Source organism: Arachis ipaensis, chromosome B6, assembly GCF_059453495.1.
Source record: "Arachis ipaensis isolate K30076 ecotype BB chromosome B6, ASM5945349v1, whole genome shotgun sequence".
Taxonomy (NCBI): domain Eukaryota; kingdom Viridiplantae; phylum Streptophyta; class Magnoliopsida; order Fabales; family Fabaceae; genus Arachis; species Arachis ipaensis.
In genome coordinates this window covers 6,301,756-6,321,012 of record NC_142441.1, presented here as the reverse complement: position 1 = coordinate 6,321,012, position 19,257 = coordinate 6,301,756, and the positions used below count along the sequence as shown (strand labels likewise).

The following is a 19,257-nucleotide window of genomic DNA, read 5'->3' as shown; positions in this document are numbered from 1 at the left end:
AAAATTGAAATCAAATCATCTAATTTAATAATCTCAAAAAAGAAAAGATAAAAAAACGAAACCAAAACTAAAATTCCAATTTGAAGATCTTTGTTTCGTGTTTGCTCTTCTTTTAGCTTACTTGATGTCTTTAACAAAACTACCAAACCTTGATAAACTCCAAAAATGAAAAAAAAAATCATTATAGGTGTTTGATAATCTTTTATTTATAAGAGAGAAGAACATATCTTGTTTTTTTTTTTTTTTTCAAAAAGAATAGAATGAAGAATTGCGTAATAGGAAATTAAGAATATCACTTAACAAAGAGGAGAGAGTAATAGATTTTGCTCTTCCAAAATGAAACAGTGAAAGATTAATCGTGATTAAATCATTTAGTAAAGGAAAATTCTATGGTGTCTATCAATTGTTGCCTAACTTTTGCCTAATTTATCTTTTGTGATAAGTTTTGAATTTTTAAAAATAATTTATTTTTATATCTTTTAAATTAAATATTAATTTTTAACCCTTTTTAGTAAATAGACACTATTTTTTAGGCACCATAGCATTTACGGTAACAACATATTATACAAATAGTACGTAATCTGTTCTTTCTCTCTTCCGGTTCCCTCCCACCCTCCAAAAAAAAAAAGGTTTAACATCTTGTGCTTTTGAAAATTTTTTAAATTCTAATTTATTTTGCTCCAAAATATGTATAAACTTCAAATAGTGAGCTAATAACGAATACAATGCAACATCAAACTGAAGAGGCTGAACAAGACAAACGCGCCGTTTCTCCCAAATAACGAAAAGTAAACGGCTTTTAAGAATGGAATATTTCAAAATTTGATCTTACAAGCTCGGTTTCATTTTCACCGGGTGCAGTAGATTGCTACTGCAATTCTCAACAATGAATGTACTTTGATGCAACATATTCAAACTTCTCTCTTTGGCTTCCTTAGCTTTCCCTCTCCTTCTGGCCCAATATGCTATAACCATATATATAACTCAATGTGACATTTGTATGCCAAGACAAACTAAAGGAATGTTCTTATTGCAATCACAGTAGATGAAGTGGCCATATTTGTGCTGAATCATTGAATATATCGATCAGTAACTCTGAATAATTTTCAACAAAGCTGAATATGTTCCAAGGGAAGCACTGGCGATTCCAATTGCAGCTATTATGATGCTTAACGTAACCTAATACAGGCAGTAAAGAAAGTTAGAAACAAAACCATTCATATGTACTGGTTTAAGCTTTTTTTTTTGGTATACTGGTTTAAACCTTTTTTATAGATAGTTTATAATATAGTTTCAGAGCCCATATAAAAGGCCCAACTGCCCAAGATTCACTTCTTGTTATGTTACACTATTCTTCTACATATAAATATGAATTGGGGAGTGCTAAAAAAACAATGACTATCTTGAACAACATGAACAACCACCAATCAAATAAAAATACACTACATCCTAATTTAATGCTACTAATTAAATTTACTCTTTTAACCCTATTAATTCACATTGTTTACACATTGTTCAAAAATATTGTTGGTTACCTATACTTTTCCATATGAATTTTTAGTACAAGATGGATTTGTGTATTGTTCAAGTCTAGACATAACATGCAGCCCAAGCCTTGGATCAATGGCAGCATCACCTGCCTTATTGGGAGCTGCATCCATGTTGGAATCCTCAATGAGGAATATAGAACTCATCTTAGTAGTAGTAGTGTGTGTGAGTGGGTGTGTGTTGTGTAATGTATAAGACCCCAAAAAAAAAAGTCTAGACATAACATTATTCATGTGCCTCTATCAAAGCTGTTGTTTTTGGAAGACATGGTTGATGAGAGAGAGAGAGAAGAGAGAGCATATCAAGGGTATCTCAATTTCAGTTCTCACATCAAGAAAATAAGATTTTCATTTTTTTTTAAATTATGGAAAAACAACCATGCATGCATTTGGTCATAGACTCATAGGCTATTTAGTTGATGTTACAATACAGCAAACATGAACAATTAATTCTTATAATTATCAACCGTACTAGAATCTGTTCGCAGCTACTTTTAACCCACAGAGATTAATTGCCAAACTATACTATACCCTGGTGAAGGTAAGATTCAATAACCATAAACTTCTCATAAGATAGCCACAGTTGAAAAAACAATTATAACTTCAAATGATCAGATGCAATATACCTGTGTACTTGTTGCTCTTTTCCCCACAATTCTCAGAAAACATAAAGCTGGCAATATCAAGGCCTGAAAAGTGTAACATTCCTACATCACTCACCGAACGAGTTTCATCCATGTGCAAGAAAAATATTTAAAAGCTTTGCTAAACCGAATAATGATTTATTCTTTACGAAAACTCTTGATTTTCTTTCCGAATTTCTAAATGTAATTTAGCTGTAGCTAAACATAAACAAATACTAACATTCCAATATATTATTATCCCCTCAACCCAATCCTATAAAGTTACAGAACATGTATTCTGGAATTACATGGAGGAATGTGCATGCTACTTAAAAATCATGAGATGTTGAATAGGATGAATGTTGGACTTAAGTGCATGCTTGGCTTACCACAAGTGTACTGAGGAGAGAACCAATTAAAGCCATCACAAGTCCTGAAATTACAATAAAGTGAGTAAGCGAGTATAACTACTTTCTTTCATCCACTGAGAAATATTGTTTTGTATAAAAAATTGAATTTTTCCTGATGATGTAACACTGCTCAAGATTTAGTGGAAGTACATTAGCTATACAATAGAAGTTTATTAACTTAACGAGGAATGCTAGGGCCAGCAATTTTGGTGTTTTGTAACCATCAATTGGCCATCAATAGTGTTTTTAATGGTGTGAGATTACATCTAATGGTAGAAAATCACTCACTATTGTTTTGATGGTTAAGTGTTGGCCAGAAAACACAAAAGTTGCTGGCCCCTAGACTTTTCCTTAACTTATTATACTTCGTCCTTACACAGACAAAGCCTAGGACTTACCGAAAAAAGGAATTAGAAAAGCAGCTAAAAGTGTAGCCAAAACCAATATTGTTCTGAGGAGCATGAAAGACCAAGTGGTACTTGAAATTCTATGGGGCAGCAACTCCTCCAGACTCCTTGCAAGCGGGTTCATGGTCAAAGCATATTTGTTTAAAATTAAGGAAAATTTAGACTAAAAAAGTTCCATGAACATGAACAAGCCTTGCTCTACTTTCATAGATAAGTATTAGCATGTGGCTAAAAAAAAGGATATTTGGTGAAGGGGCTAAGTACCTGAAAGAGAAATGAAAATACAATATAAGCAGAAGTTCATTAGAAGTTTAGAAAGAAAACTAAAAACCCTCTTAAAAAAAGAAGAAGAAGAAGAATGAAACTCTTACTATTATCCACAGGGCAATTTTGGAAGCAAATGCATTAGCAGGCAGGTTCAATGTTATCTGAGACAAAACCTCGTCACCAAACATGAGATATCCGGGGATTGCGACGAGTCCATATAGAAGCACACATAAGATGAAACTTCACGCAAAGAAGAAACGACTTAGTCATTATCAGAAAGAATAAGAAAAATTATTATCTGATGCAAGTGACAAAGTCCATACACTATAAGGATTGCCTTGCTAAATTCTCGTTTGTTGGCCATAGACTGGTAAATATTCGGAAAAACAGAGTGTCCTGCGAAGCCAAACCCGTAGATACCAAATGCAAATGGAATGCCACTCCAATGAAGGAAAGAGCCAGTGTGATGGAATCCAACATTAGTTGTCCCAACAACAATCACACAGATAATAATCACCACTGTAGTAATTACTCCTCCAGCTGCAGAAAACCATTAGAAGAAATTCGGTAAGTTTAACACAAATTGGACGAAAAATTCCAAAGATGCATCAACCAAACAAATCTTTGTTGCGTTTGCAGGACCTGAGAGATAAGAGATTATGCGAAGATCCTTTAACCATACAGTAGGGAGAATGATAAGGGCAGTCAAAATTCCAAACAAATGTTTGGAGTCCAAGTGGAGGCTTCCAATATCCAACGATGATCCAGGAAACAGCCCTGTAAGGTTATCTCCTTCCATGATGATAAATTCCACACAATATGACTGCAATCACGAAACAAGATTTCACACCCAATAGTGCAGAGTAATACACAGTTTTGTACGAAAACCAGAAAGAAGAAAAAGGAGTGTATGCGATTCAGCACTTACAAATAATTCAATGTACAAGATGATCTGCAACGTGAGTCCAAACTAAACCAAGTTAGTGAACATAGAATATTACAACAATCAATAAACAAAAGTAATCAGAAAAGAAAACATGTGTGGCACATTTTGTCATGGCTTTCAGATACAGAATATGAAGAAGAATACCCCATGTAGAAACATGTTAATCAAAGTACATATTGCACGACAATTTTAATCAAATTTAATACAGAAAAAAACAAGTTACCGATACAATAAGACGGCCATATCTCCCGAATGCGGCTTCTCCTATATCTGGGTAGCTGACAATCCCTTCTCTGCTTTCAAAGCAGTGTCTCATAAGGTCCGCTGTATATAAACACATAACAGCAAAAAGAAGCATCACCAGCAAGCTGGCCCACCCTGCTTGCATCACCGTTAAAGGTGAAGACAGAAGGCTAACTCCAGCCATAACATTAATCCCTGGCCAAGTACAGCATTACCACACAAAATGATAAGTTTCTTTGAATTTCAAAACCAAGGAAATATATATATCAAAAGTTAATTATTCTGAACCATATCTTCCAGAAAATTTTCCAAACAAAAATCAACCTTTCAGTCCCTTATATTACTAAGCAGTAAGGTAAGTAATAGCACAGGAGTTATTTACAAGTACTCCTTGTTTCATCGCAATATGACTTATTAAATCAATATCCATTACCAAACTTCTTTTGTTTTTTTTGCACAGCTTAAGTCACATTGTTATAAGGCAAATGCACGTCCTCCTTTTTTCTTTTATCCATAACTATCACTTTTTTAATATATCTTTAAATTATTAATATATCTAAATAAGCATACATGGTTACTGAAAAAAAGGATCACCAAGTAAATAAAATACAATGTGATACCATTGAAAATTGTTTGAGTGAGGTTGCATCCATAACCAAGGGGTAATTCTTCAGGAATTTGCATTTGAATTGAAGCTTTCTCCCACCATGTTGATTGTCTTGTGATCCCATCTTGATGCACACTACCACCATATCCCAGACCAGACAGAAAAGAAGCCTTTGCATCTAGTTCTAAATAACTCTTTGACTTGTTGACGAAGCTTGAATAGATAACACTCGGTCCTCGAAGAAATGATCCAAGACTCGGAGCTGCAGCAATTGAGTAAGAATCAGTTGCTTCTCTGTCATAAGAAAAAAAAAAGAAAGAAACACATAATCAGAGAAGAATAGTGAATGGCCTCATCAACGAAACCAATAACAGAGACACAAAAGGCTACACACATACATCACGTGCCATACTCGCAACAGCTGTTGAGTAAACCAAAAGAATCTAGACAATCTTAGTCACCCTCCTCACACAACCATTACAATGATTTTATTTTATTTTAATAATTCTTTGGTCCCTCAACATTCAAAAAAAAATGGCAAACATAAAGAAGCTCAAACATGCCTCTCTCTCCTCCCCAAGGCATTTGTCAAACACACTCTTTTTCTGTCTCCTTAACATTACCGCAAATCAATTATGCATAATTAATTGTAACTAGAATCAATTCTAAGAAAGGAAAAGCAAACACAGGAAACAAAAATGGCAGTGAAGAAGAAAAAGAATGTCCGTACTTGTAACTTTGAGGCCATTGGCGAGAAGAGAAAGACTCAGGCGGATCTAGCTTATCTTCATTGTCACTACCACTGTCGTAGTTGACGGTTTCAATGTCTTCGTCTTCGTTACCATCATAATTCAACGAAATCTGAGATCGAGAGCCTCTCACCATTACTGCTACCGCACTCTGATCTCTGAGTTGATTTGAAGTTTTGAACTACTCAAACCTGAAACAAACAAATAAATCAAAGAAACTCTATCTTTTTGAACGAGATCCAGATGAATGACATGGCGGTATGGGAGTGAGTGCGCGCGCTCTGAAAATTAATTAAGAAAAATCCAAAACATGGATAATTTTGTGAGGGTTTAGATGAAAGGAACGGTGAGGATTGGGTTTGAATGCGTAACGCATGCATTGGAAAGCGGCGTGTGTAAGAACGAAAGAGCTCAGTAGTACGTAGCCAGTGCTCGACAATTGTAAGCATCTCTTCTCACACTTTCAATCCGTGAAATATGGGACCACTCATCATTTGCTTAGTGTCCTCTACGAACCTTGCTCAATAATAATTCTCATTATTTTAAACGGATTTGAATTTCATTAGTTTGTCTTCCAATGGGTAGATACTAATAATTAAAAAAATACAAATTTTGTTAATCAATGACAACTATTTAACACGCAATTGTATCTGATTGTGACTAGTTGATGATTCAGCATGCAACATGTTGAGGTGGCGCTGATGATGCAATTTCGATAGGCATGGGCTAAATTATTTTTAAATATTTTTAATTTCTTATCTATTTCCTTCTTAAATTGAACAAAATTAATTATTTCATTGTGGAAACGTACCTTTATTTATAGAAATCAAAAACTGATGGAAGAATTTGGAGCTTGTGATTCTTTTGATCTTCGTCAACTAAAGTCTTTCTGTATTTTTAGGCGGTTGAATTGTGACTCTTTTGATGGAAAAAAACAATAAAGGCAACTTTGGTATCTTGGGACCGAAACTCTGAAGGCCTATTTATATTTGAGCATGGCACCTATTCAACTCTAAAGTCTAAATAAAATAGTATCTAAAGTCCAAAAGATAATATATCAAAAATCCAAAAGATAATTATTTAAGGAACAAAAGATAATATCTAGTTTTATTCTGATTTAATTTCAAATCAAAAGTAATAATGACTTATTCAATTTAACATTTATAACAATAAATGAGATCATCATTATATAAGTCATTTACTTTGAAATAGCATAATTTGTTATTATAATCAATATATGTATTGCCCACAAATAAATTAGAAAATTAAATAATTTCCTAATATTTAAAAGTAGGTTTTAAAAGTTAGTTTTTAAAAGGGAATTAAAAAAAATTAAAAAATTATTAAAATTTATTGTTTTTAATTTTTATTTGATAATTAATATTTAAAAGTATAGAATAAAATATATTATTAGATTTGAGTGATGGTTAAATAATAATAAAAAATAATGAATTTTAGTAATTTTTTAATATTTTTTTTAAATTATAGTATTTATATTTAATAAATTAAATAAAAATGACTTTAATAAATACAAACAACAATAAACATGTTTAGTAAAATAATTTTTAAAATTTAAAAATATTATTATAGATATTAATATAAAAATTAAATTTAGATATTAATTAATATATAAAATTATATTAGACTTTTTAATTTTGATGAGCATAAACTAATTTTAAAATATTCTCCTTTAAGTATTTTCAAAAGCACTCCTAATTTTTAAAAACTGTATAAATACATAAGTTTTTTAATTTACCAAATACAAAACGAGATATTTATACTTTTAAAAATTTTTACCAAATTAAATCTAAGTATATCTTAAAATTAGTTATCAATATAAAATATATATTTAAAATAAATTAAATTATAGATACATATATATAAATTAATAATGATTAATTTTAGCATTTAAATAATATTTTTGTCTTACTTTGTATAATAATGTTTCCATTTTTTCACGCATTGCCTTAGAAAAAAGAAAAACCACTTCGAATGTGTTATTTTGATAAAAGGAAAACCTTATTTGTAACACCCTATTATACTAAATCTTATGCTTAAGTCATAAGAATGAGATAGTAAGGTATTACGAACATCTAACAGTAAAAATATACATATATGTATAAAAGAAATAGTATACTAAGAGCCTTGAAACAAACGGGTAAACAAAAATCGCAAAATGAAAAGCGCAACGCTCAAGGAATAGGGCTACTTGCGTACTAAGAAATCTAATATGAAAATGATAATGGTAAACCAAAGATGTAAAGGAAAGCCAAGGAAACAGTAAAACTAGCTCTTGACTCAGCCTGCGAAGCTAAGGCTGGCCGGAGGATATATATATACATATGAACATACATAGGTATCCCCAAAATACACCAAAATACCAAAATAAACTCCTATCTCTCCCTCAACCTCTAGGAGGAGCAGCATACACAAGTTACTTGAATATACAAAAATATAAACAAAAACCCAAAATACATCCAGAAACTACTTCGCTTCAAGATCCAGACGCCTAACGAGGAGCCTCTCGACCTGCATCTGAAAAACAGCAACACAATATGAAATGAGAACCGGAGGTTCTCAACATAGTAAAAGTGCCACGCATATAATAAATAAGGTCCTGAGAATGTCATAGGCAATCCTAGAACTCCGTTATTCAATTATCCAACTTAATTACTAAACAGAAACCATAAACAAGGGTAGGTATTCTAAATCTATCTAACTTACTCAATTTCAATCCTAGTCTAACACCAAACCATTTCTCCATTTCCTCCATCATCCATAATGCAACAGAAACAAACAACCAAATAAGATCAAGCACAAGTAATGAGCAGATAGTACAAGTAGCAAGTATAACAGGTAACAACTGGTATATATCAGTTAGGCATACCCAGGAAGTGCAAAACAATCAAAACAAACAAATGCATATGATGCATGCCTGTCCTATGGCTGATGGGGCCCATCTGTCGGTTATCCAGCCAACCCGACAAGTTCAAAAACCTTAGACTATCCCCCGTCGCGCATCCCCAAGAGTCTATGCATCGAGTTCACATACATTCATCATATAATCACTCAATGGAGGTTATCCATACCCGGGAATTTATACGTGCCCGATCACCCTTACAACGTAGAGTCAACAGAGTATCGAGAATCAACCTGGAACACGCGGTGGCGAGCCACGGTTTTAACCCAGGGAAACTTGTATCTCAGATATCATTATTCATAAGCCATGGCAATTTTATTATCAATACATCATCAATTATCAAGCCTTAGCGCTAAACTTCGTTAACATTCTTATTTTCTTCATAAGCCGCCATTTACAACTTTTTTCACCCTCAAGATATCTTGTTTTCCTAGCTTCTTTTATCCACTGGACCTAAAACCATACTCTAAGCCTTAAAAGGAAGAAAATGGAGGTTTAGAAGTGGAAAATTGGTTTAAAAATAGTCAAAATTGATTTTTGCAGCAGGCAGCATCCACGCGTACGCGTAGGCCACGCGCACGCATGGAGCATACATCGAGTCACGCGTACGCATGAGTCATGCGCACGCGTGGATATGATCACACGCGTATGTATGCTTCTCGCGCATGCGTCGCCAAAATTCCACTCCACGAATACGTGTAATCCACGCGCACGCGTGGATGGGCGTTCTTTCAAAAAAATGGGCAGAATGCCCAGGAAGATTGCTGCAACCAGTTTTCACCATTCCTAAACACAGATTCATACACTAGATTTTCAATGTCCATAACTTTCTCTACAAAAATCCGTTTTTCACAAAATTGATATTAATCAAAAGCTCTTAAAACCATCTTTTATTTGCAACAAATCACAACTCAATCCAAGACTTGAGGAGTAAATTATGGACTTCCAAAATTCATCAAAAATTGGTTCTTAACTAATTCTCAACCAAACCTCATTTTCATCACTCATGTTCCTTACCATTACAACTTGCATTCTAATACCATATTAGCCTATGTCATTAACAACCATTGTTCATACTACCTTTAACCAATTCCACAAACCTTGAACAACAATAATTATCAACATTTACCTCATACATTAATAACCCCTCATTTATTCATATCAACTCTTCACTTATACCACCCTTTATCATATATTTATCAACCTTCTATTAACATATAACAATTAAATTCCATTAACACAACTCAACCCTTCAATGACACATATCAACTCTTTATTAACAATTCTTTATTAACAAACACCATCCATATATACCAACATCAACACAATCCATCGTAAGTAAATCCAAGAGCATAAAAGTAATAACCTCAAAACCCCATAATTTCAACATGTATTCATCAACAATTATTCCAATAACATTACAAAACTACTCATTAAATGCAATTAACAAATTCAACTTATCCTATGATTTCTCTAACCTAAGTTTTCACAACACTGTAAATATTAAACGTGCGAAACTTAAACCATACCTTGGCCGACCACTTAGTTTCACCCAAGGCAGCCTCACAACACAAAACAAAGCCCCTCCAAGCTCAATTAGAACAGCCATAAACCAAGATTTGATCACCAACAAGCCTCCAAATATTCCCAATTCAATTCCAAAGCATATATACCCACTCAATCTACACCTAATACATATACATGTTCCAATTTCAGTTTTCTCATTATAAATACAAGATTGAGATAGGGTTTGGTGTCCTTACCGTACCCATATGCTCAATAGCTCGAGCCCATCAAGTCCCGGAAGCTAACTTGATCCTAAAACACATAATTGGACAAGATTTCACTATAGGATTTCAATTTCACCAAAGAAAGGGGAATAGAGATTCTGAATCAAATATAAGACCTAACAGTGAAATTGATCAAATAAAAAGGTAGAGCTTGACGCACTGAACACGTGGCCGCAAACGGTGCGGCGATCGGAGCCCGGACGGAGGAGTTATGGTGGATCAAAGGTTGTGGGGGTTTGAGATCTCCTCTCCCCTTTCCCCCAATTCTGTTGGCTTCGTTGGATGCAAATGAAAGAGAAGAAGCTGCTGCTTCTATTATGGGTCTGGTTGGATCCACGAGCCGGGTTTAGGCCCCAGTTCAATCGGTTCGGCCCTTCCGGTCCGATTTTGTGCCAAATTATCGAATTTGGTATCAAAATTCTCGTTTCGACGAGCTCTATCCTATTTTGATATTAGTTTTGAATTTTTATCTTTCCTAATTAAAATTCAATTTATTAACTAATTATTTACTGATTTTAGCAGGATTTACATCCTACCCACCTAATTAGGAATTTTGTCCCCAAAATTCAGAGTGAGATACCTGAAAAGAGGTGGGAGTAGTACTTCCGCATCTCTGATTTAAGCTCCTAGGTATATTCTTCAATACCAGCTCGACTCCAAGCTACTTTCACTAAAGAAACCTCCTTTCCGCGTAGACGCTTGATGCTGGTATCATCAATCCTAACCGGAGTTACTGGAAGCGTCAGATCTTATCTCACTTGGACTGATTCTGGTTCTAGGACATGGCTAGGATCAAAAGTGTATTTACGAAGCTGCGATACGTGGAACATGTCATGCATATTCGAAAGATGTGGTGGTAACGCGATCCTATACGCCACTGGTCCAATTCTCTTCAGGATTTCAAACGGCCCAATGTAACGGGGATTTAACTTCTTGGTTTTGATGGACCTCCCTATTCCAGTGGTCGGAGTAACCTTCAAGAAGACGTGTTCTCCTTCCTTGAATTCTAAGGGCTTCTGTCTTTGGTCAGCATAGCTCTTCTGACGGCTTTGAGCCTCAAGCATTCGACTCCGGATTCTCTTTATTTGCTCAGTGGTTTCACTTACCATTTCAGGTCCTATCAAGCTCTTTTCTCCTACCTCATACCAACATAATGGAGACTGGAATTTTCTTCCATACAAAGCCTCATATGGAGCCATTCCAATACTCGCATGATAGCTATTGTTGTAAGAAAATTCTACCAGAGGCATATATCGATCCCAGCTCGCCGGTTGATCCAAAACACAAGCTCTTAACATGTCTTCCAGGGTTTGGATTATTCTTTCTTATTGACCATCCGTCTGAGGATGATAGGCAGTACTTAGGCTTAATTGAGTGCCAAAAGCTCGCTGAAAAGTACCCCAGAACTGTGATGTAAAGCGAGGGTCTCTATCCGATACAATAGTGGAAGGTACGCCATGTAACCTCACAATCTCCTTTATGTATAAGCGCGCTAACTCCTCCATAGTACAACTTATCCAAATAGGCAGAAAATGAGCTGACTTGGTCAGTCGGTCTATAACTACCCAAATAGCATCACAACCTGTCCGAGTTCTTGGTAAGCCCAATACAAAATCCATAGCGATGCTCTCCCATTTCCACTGTGGAATCTCCAAAGGTTGAAGGGTTCCGGCTGGTCGTTGGTGTTCAATCTTGACTTTCTGACAAGTTAGGCATTTGGAAACATGTAACGCCACATTATTTTTCATTCATGGCTACCAGAACATCATCTTTAAGTCTTGGTACATCTTTGTGCTTCCAGGATGAATGGAGAACCCGCTCTTGTGAGCTTTCTCCAATATGCTCCGTTGCAAATTCCCGACATCTGGCATAATTATCCGGCCCTTAAACCTCCACAACCCATCTTTATCTTCTGACACTCTCCATTGCTTTTCTTTCTCAATCGCGGGCAAAATCTTATACAATTCTTGATCATTCTGATGAGCCTTTACTAGTTCAGCCTTGAAGTCACTTGAAATCTATAATTGGCTTAGGCACCAAGTTCCAAACTCTTCTCTGATTCCTAGTTTCAATCCTTGAAAGGCTTTTAGCAATTCTTCCTCTTTTAGCATCATCCAAGCGGCACATAGGAATTTCCTACTCAAAGCATCTGCTACTACATTCGCCTTTCCCGGATGGTAGTTTAGCTCGAAGTCATAATCCTTCAAGAGTTCCATCCACCTCCTCTGACGCATATTCAATTATTTTTGCTCAAACAGATACTTCAGACTCTTATGGTCTGAATAGACTTGAAATTTAAATCTATAGAGATAATGCCTCCAAATCTTCAAAGTAAAGACAACGGCAGTAAGCTCCAAATCATGAGTTGGGTAGTTTCTTTCATGTGGCCTTAACTGACGTGAGGCATAAGCTACAACTTTGTGATGCTGCATTAACACGCATCCTAAACCTTTCAAGGATGCATCGCAGTATACCTCGAATGGTTCTCTCGGCTCAGGCAACACTAACACAGGGGCGGTAGTCAATCTCTAATTTAAGGCAAGGAAACTCTCCTCGCACTCGGGAGTCCATACAAAAGAAACATCCTTCCTGGTCAGCTTGGTCAAGGGCAAAGCGAGCTGTGAAAACCCTTTGATGAACCTCCGATAATAACCCACCAAGCCTAAGAAACTCCTGATTTTCGTCACTGAAGTTGGCCGCTCCCAATTCATCACCGCCTCAACCTTAGCAGGATCCACTGCTATTCCTTGCTTACTCACCACGTGGCCAAGAAATTTCACTTCCGACTTCCAGAACTCGCACTTGGAAAACTTAGCATACAACTTCATATCCTTCAGGATTTGTAGTATTGTTCGCAAGTGTTCTGCATGCTCATCCTCGTTCTTAGAATAGATAAGAATGTCGTCAATAAACACAACAACAAACTTATCCAGATATGGATGGAAGATTCTGTTCATGTATCCATAAATATCGCCGGAGCATTAGTTAGTCCGAAGGACATCACGGTATATTCATAGTGGCCATATCGTGTTCTGAAGGTAGTTTTAGGAATATCCTTATCTCTAACCCTTATCTGATGGTATCCGGATCGTAGATCAATCTTAGAGAACACACCGGCTCCCTGTAACTGGTCTATCAGGTCGTCAATCCTTGGCAACGGGTATTTATTCTTCACTGTAACCTTATCCAGCTGCTTATAGTCAACACATAAGCACATACTTCCATCTTTCTTCTTCACTAGTAATACTGGCGCACCCCACGGAGATACACTTGGTCGGATAAAATTTTTACCCAACAGATCCTCTAGTTGAGACTTCAATTTGGCCATTTCTAGAGGCGACATCCTATAAGGAGCACATGAGATTGGTCCGGCCCTAGGTACTAAATCAATAACAAACTCAACTTCCCGTTTTGGTGGAAATTCATCAATATCATTAGGGAACACCTCTAGAAACTCACACACAACTGAGATTTGTTCTAAGTTCTGATCATCACCCGAAACACCCGCAGCTAACAATAATATTCTTTGACATACGGCCTGAGAATAGTTCACTATCATAGAATTCAAATAGTAGTTATTCACCACCACCGGCCCTTCTGTGTCCTCAGGCATGAAACATACTGTTTTTGCAGAGCAATCGAGTAGAACGTGATTCTTGGATAACCAGTCTAATCCCAAAATGAGATCAAGACCAGTCATTGGCAAACAGATTAAGTTATGCAAAAAATCACGATGTTGTATTCAAAAGGGAACTTGGGGACACCCTAACCTAGTGATCATAGCCTCGTGGGTGGCATTATACACCTTCAAATCATATCCCATGACTACTATTTTCAATCCTAACTCATGAGCCTTCTCAAATGCAATAAAAGAATGTGTAGCTTCAGAATCAAACAAAGCATTCAAAGTTTTACCAGCCATCTCACAGTTACCTCTGATCAATGTCTCTGACCCCTCAGCACCTACTAAAGAAGTAGTGTATACTCTGCCTGGTTGCTGTATTCTACCTGTCTCATACTTCTTCTTCTCTAGGCAACTGTTAGCCAAGTGTCCTGCCTGTCCACAGGAGTAACAGACTCCGGTCCCAAACCTGCATGGCCCAGAATGATACTTCCTACATCTATGGTAACTCATATTTTGTTGTGGCTGGTTTTCCTGTCTCCTTCCCTGGTTAGCACTAGCATTAGGCCTCCTGGAGTTGCCTTGCCCCTGATTGTTCTGAGGGACAAAGCCACCATGCTTGAATTGTCTGCCCCTAGGTGAAAAATTCCTCCCTGTGGTCCTCTGGAATGGCATCCTCAGACTCCCTTTTTCTTATGCAGCCCTTTTGACATAATCCTCCGCCACCCTGCTCCTATTCACAAGCTCAGAAAACTCCTGAATCTGCATAGGTGCCACAAAGCTCTGAATGTCACTCCTAAGGCCTTCTTCATACTTTATACACTTCCATTCAGCAAAGTCCTCAAGAGCTCCCTGATAGATGCGTGAAAAGCGACATAATTCCTCAAATTTACTTGGATACTCAGTGATGGTCATTTGTCCCTGTTTAAGCTGAAGCAGTTCGAGTTCTCTGGCATTTCTAGCTGAGGTAGGGAAATATTTCTTATAGAATTTTTCTAGGAACAACTCCCAAGAGATCACACCCCCGTTAAGCTGCAGAATGCGCCTCATGCCCTGCCACCAGTGCTGAGCTTCACCATGCAACTGGTAGGTTCCAAACTCAACCCACTGTTTATCAGGAACCTGCTGAGCCTGTAATGCCCGCTCAATAGCTTTTATCCAATTATCAGCATTGGTAGAATTCGAAGTCCCTCTAAAAGTTGGAGGGTGAACCTTCAGGAAGGAATGCAATGACATTGGACCATTCTCGTCATTGTTACCATTGTTTCCATTATTAATCTGATTTCCCAGGGCTTCAGTTGTCGCTTGCATTGCTGCTGCCATATTGCATAATGCAGCCATGAAGTCTATAGGGTTAGGAGTATTTCCTGATGTTTCAGGCATAGAATTGCCTATTCGGCCTCTACCTCACCCGCGTCCGCATCCGTGAGTAGACATCTGGTCCCTATACACACCAAACAAGTGATATCAAGTTGATCAGTCTCAATATCGCAAGTTCAGTGCTTTAAGTCCCAAATGCATGCTCATGAACGTTTATACCACATATATCAATTAGATATCCTAATAGCAAATAAATTCATACACAGAGAATGCACAGAAGCACAATCAGTCCGTCCTCAGGCTCTATAGGAACGAAGTGCTCTGATACCATAATGTAACACCCTACTATACTAAATCTTATGCTTTAGTCATAAGACTGAGATAGTAAGGTATTACGAACCTCTAACAGTAAAAATATACATATATGTATAAAAGAAATAGTGTACTAGGAGCCTTGAAACAAATGGGTAAACAAAAATCGCAAAATGAAAAGCGCAACGCTCAAGGAATAGGGCTACTTGCGTACTAAGAAATCTAATAGGAAAATGATAAAGGTAAACCAAAGATGTAAAAGAAAGCCAAGGAAACAGTATAACTAGCTCCTGACTCAGCCTGCGAAGCTAAGGCTGGCCGGAGGAGATATATATATATATATATGAACATACATAGGTAGCCCCAAAATACACCAAAATACCAAAAAAACTCCTATCTCTCCCTCAACCTCTAGGAGGAGCAGCATACACAAGTTACTTGGAGAGTAAGCTACACATATATATACATAAATATATACAAAAACCCAAAATACATCCCGGAACTACTTCGCTTCAAGATCCAGACGCCTAGTGAGGAGCCTCTCGACCTACATCTGAAAAACAGCAACACAGTATGAAATGAGAACCAGAGGTTCTCAGCATGATAAAAGTGTCACGCGTATAATAAATAAGGTTCTGAGAATGCCATAGGCAATCCTAGAACTCCGTTATTCAATTATCCAACTTAATTACTAAACAGAAACCATAAACAGGGGTAGGTATTCTAAATCTACCTAACTTACTCAATTTCAATCCTAGTCTAATACCAAACCATTTCTCTATTTCCTCCATCATCTATAATACAACAGAAACAAACAACCAAATAAGTAATGAGCAGATAATACAAGTAGCAAGTATAACAGGTAACAGCTGGTATATATCAGTTAGGCATACCCAGGAAGTGCATAACAATTAAAACAAACAAATGCATATGATGCATGCCTGTCCTATGACTGATGGGGCCCATCTGTCGGTTATCTAGCCAACCCGACAAGTCCGAAAACCTTAGACTGTCCCCCGTCGCGCATCTCTAAGAGTCTATGCATAGAGTTCACATACATTCATCATATAATCACTCAATGGGGGTTATCCACACACAGGAATTTATACGTGCCCGGTCACCCTTACGACGTAGGGTCAACAGAGTATCGAGAATCAACCTGGAACACACGGTGGCGAGCCACGGTTTAAACCCAGGGAAACTCGTATCTCAGATATCATTATTCATAAGCCATGGAAATTTTACTATCAATACATCATCAAGTATCAAGCCTTAGCGCTAAACTTCGTTAACATTCTTATTTTCTTCATAAGCCGCCATTTACAACTTTCTTCACCCTCAAGATATCTTGTTTTCCTAGCTTCTTTTATCCACTGGACCTAAAACCATACTCTAAGCCTTAAAGGAAAGAAAATGGAGGTTTAGAAGTAGAAAATTGGTTTAAAAATAGTCAAAACCAATTTTTGCAGCAGACAGCATCCACGCGTATGCATGAGTCATGTGCACGCGTGGATATGATCACACGCGTACGCATGCTTCTCGCGCATGCGTCGCCAAAATTCCACTCCACGCGTACGCGTGATCCACGCGCACGCGTGGATGGGCGTTCTTTCAAAAAAATGGGCAGAATGCCCAAGAAGATTGCTGCAACCAGTTTTCACCATTCCTAAACACAGATTCATACACCAGATTTTCAATGTCCATAACTTTCTCTACAAAAATTTGTTTTTCACAAAATTGATATCAATCAAAAGCTCTTAAAATCATCTTTTATTTGCAACAAACCACAACTCAATCCAAGACTTGAGAAGTAAATTATGGACTTCCAAAGTTCATCAAAAATTGGTTCTTAACCAATTCTCAACCAAACCTCATTTTCATCACTCGTGTTCCTTACCATTACAACTTGCATTCTAATACCATATCAGCCTATGTCATTAACAACCATTGTTCATACTACCTTTAACCAATTCCACAAATCTTGAGCAAAATAATTATCAACATTTACCTCATACATCAATAACCCCTCATTTATTCATATCAACTCTTCACTTATACCACCCTTCATCATATATTTATCAACCTTCTATCAACATATAACAATTAAATGCCATTAACACAACTCAACCCTTCATTGACACATATAAACTCTTTATTAACAATTCTTTATTAACAAACATCAACCATATTCCATCAATATATACCAACATTAACACAATCCATCATAAGTAAATCCAAGAGCATAAAAGTAATAACCTCCATACCCCATAATTCCAACATGTGTTCATCAACAATTATTCCAACAACATTATAAAACTACTCATTAAATGCAATTAACAAATTCAACTTATCGATTCCTCTAACCTAAGTTTTCACAACACCGTAAATATTAAACGTGCGAAACTTAAACCATACCTTGGCCGACCACTTAGTTTCACCCAAGGCAGCCTCACAACACAAAACACAGCCCCTCCAAGCTCAATTAGAACAGCCACAAACCAAGCTTTGATCACCAACAAGCTTCCAAATATTCCCAATTCAATTCCAAAGCATATATACCCATTCAATCTACACCTAATACATATACATGTTCCAATTTCAGTTTTCCCATTATAAATACAAGATTTAGCTAGGGTTTGGTGTCCTTATCGTACCCATATGCTCAATTGCTCGAGCCCATCAAGTCCCAGACGCTAAGTTGAGCCTAAAACACAAAATTGGACAAGATTTTATTATAGGATTCAATTTCACCAAAGAAAAGGGAATAGAGATTATGAATCAAATATGAGGCTTACCAGTGAAATTAATCGGATAGAAAGGTAGAGTTCGACGCGCTGAGCGCGTGGCCGCGAACGGTGCGGCGATCGGAGTCCGGACGGAGGAATTATGGTGGATCAAAGGTTGTGAGAGTTTGAGATCTCCTCTTCCCTTTCCCCCAATTCTGATGGCTTCGTTGGATGCAAATGAAAGAGAAGAAGCTACTGCTTCTTTTTAATTATGGGTCCGGTTGGATCCACGAGCCTGGTTTGGACCCCGGTTCAACCAATTCGGTCTTTCTAGTTCGATTTTGTGCCAAATTATCGAAATTGGTATCAAAATTCTCATTTCGACGAACTCTATCCTATTTTGATATTAGTTTTGCATTTTTAGCTTTCCTAATTAAAATTTAATTTATTAACTAATTATTTACCGATTTTAGCAGGATTTACATTATTGATGTTTAGTTTTTTAAAGAAATAATTAGCAATTCGGTACACTTATAAAAATCTCTAAAAGATGTTATTAATAAAACAATTTTTGAATAATTTAAAAATGTAATAAAAATAACTAATAAAAAATATATTATTTATAAGTAATGAAAAAATTTTATATTTTATAAACGATTTATTCATGTAATTTGAATTTGTGGTAATATTTAAACAAATATTTAAAAGGTGTATCCAAAAATTTGGAATAAAAATTAATTTTTAATTTTTTTTCAAAAAAAAGTCATT

General features: G+C 36.4%; 2 protein-coding genes and 1 long non-coding RNA gene across 4 annotated transcripts; all 3 read right to left on the bottom strand.

Annotated features, from left to right (window-relative positions):
* Positions 1 to 752: 752 nt before the first annotated feature.
* On the bottom strand, positions 753 to 6,353 carry LOC107645555 (amino acid transporter AVT1A). Of its 2 annotated transcripts, XM_088492201.1 has the most exons (12): positions 5,781 to 6,353; positions 5,064 to 5,344; positions 4,424 to 4,638; positions 4,183 to 4,206; positions 3,897 to 4,077; positions 3,578 to 3,794; positions 3,359 to 3,494; positions 3,235 to 3,251; positions 2,979 to 3,127; positions 2,560 to 2,603; positions 2,174 to 2,236; positions 947 to 1,179 (listed from the first exon to the last, which is right to left on the bottom strand). In XM_088492201.1, the coding sequence occupies exons 1-12, from the start codon at positions 5,933 to 5,935 to the stop codon at positions 1,087 to 1,089; spliced, it is 1,575 nt and encodes a 524-aa protein (XP_088348327.1). In that variant the 5' UTR covers positions 5,936 to 6,353; the 3' UTR covers positions 947 to 1,086. The 2 variants fall into 2 exon arrangements, with proteins under 2 accessions (XP_088348328.1, XP_088348327.1); XM_088492202.1 differs by lacking the exon at positions 3,235 to 3,251 and having other exon boundaries at positions 753 to 1,179; positions 2,979 to 3,150.
* Positions 6,354 to 14,824: 8,471 nt separating this feature from the next.
* LOC107646308 (uncharacterized) lies at positions 14,825 to 15,514 on the bottom strand. The gene has a single exon (XM_016350499.1). It carries the CDS (start codon positions 15,512 to 15,514, stop codon positions 14,825 to 14,827), a length of 690 nt encoding a protein of 229 aa, XP_016205985.1.
* Positions 15,515 to 16,140: 626 nt separating this feature from the next.
* LOC107647935 (uncharacterized) lies at positions 16,141 to 18,703 on the bottom strand. The gene is made up of 4 exons (XR_001621668.3): positions 18,559 to 18,703; positions 18,418 to 18,467; positions 18,179 to 18,337; positions 16,141 to 16,316 (listed from the first exon to the last, which is right to left on the bottom strand). It is a non-coding gene; the product is annotated as an uncharacterized LOC107647935 (long non-coding RNA).
* Between the last annotated feature and the right edge of the window lie 554 nt (positions 18,704 to 19,257).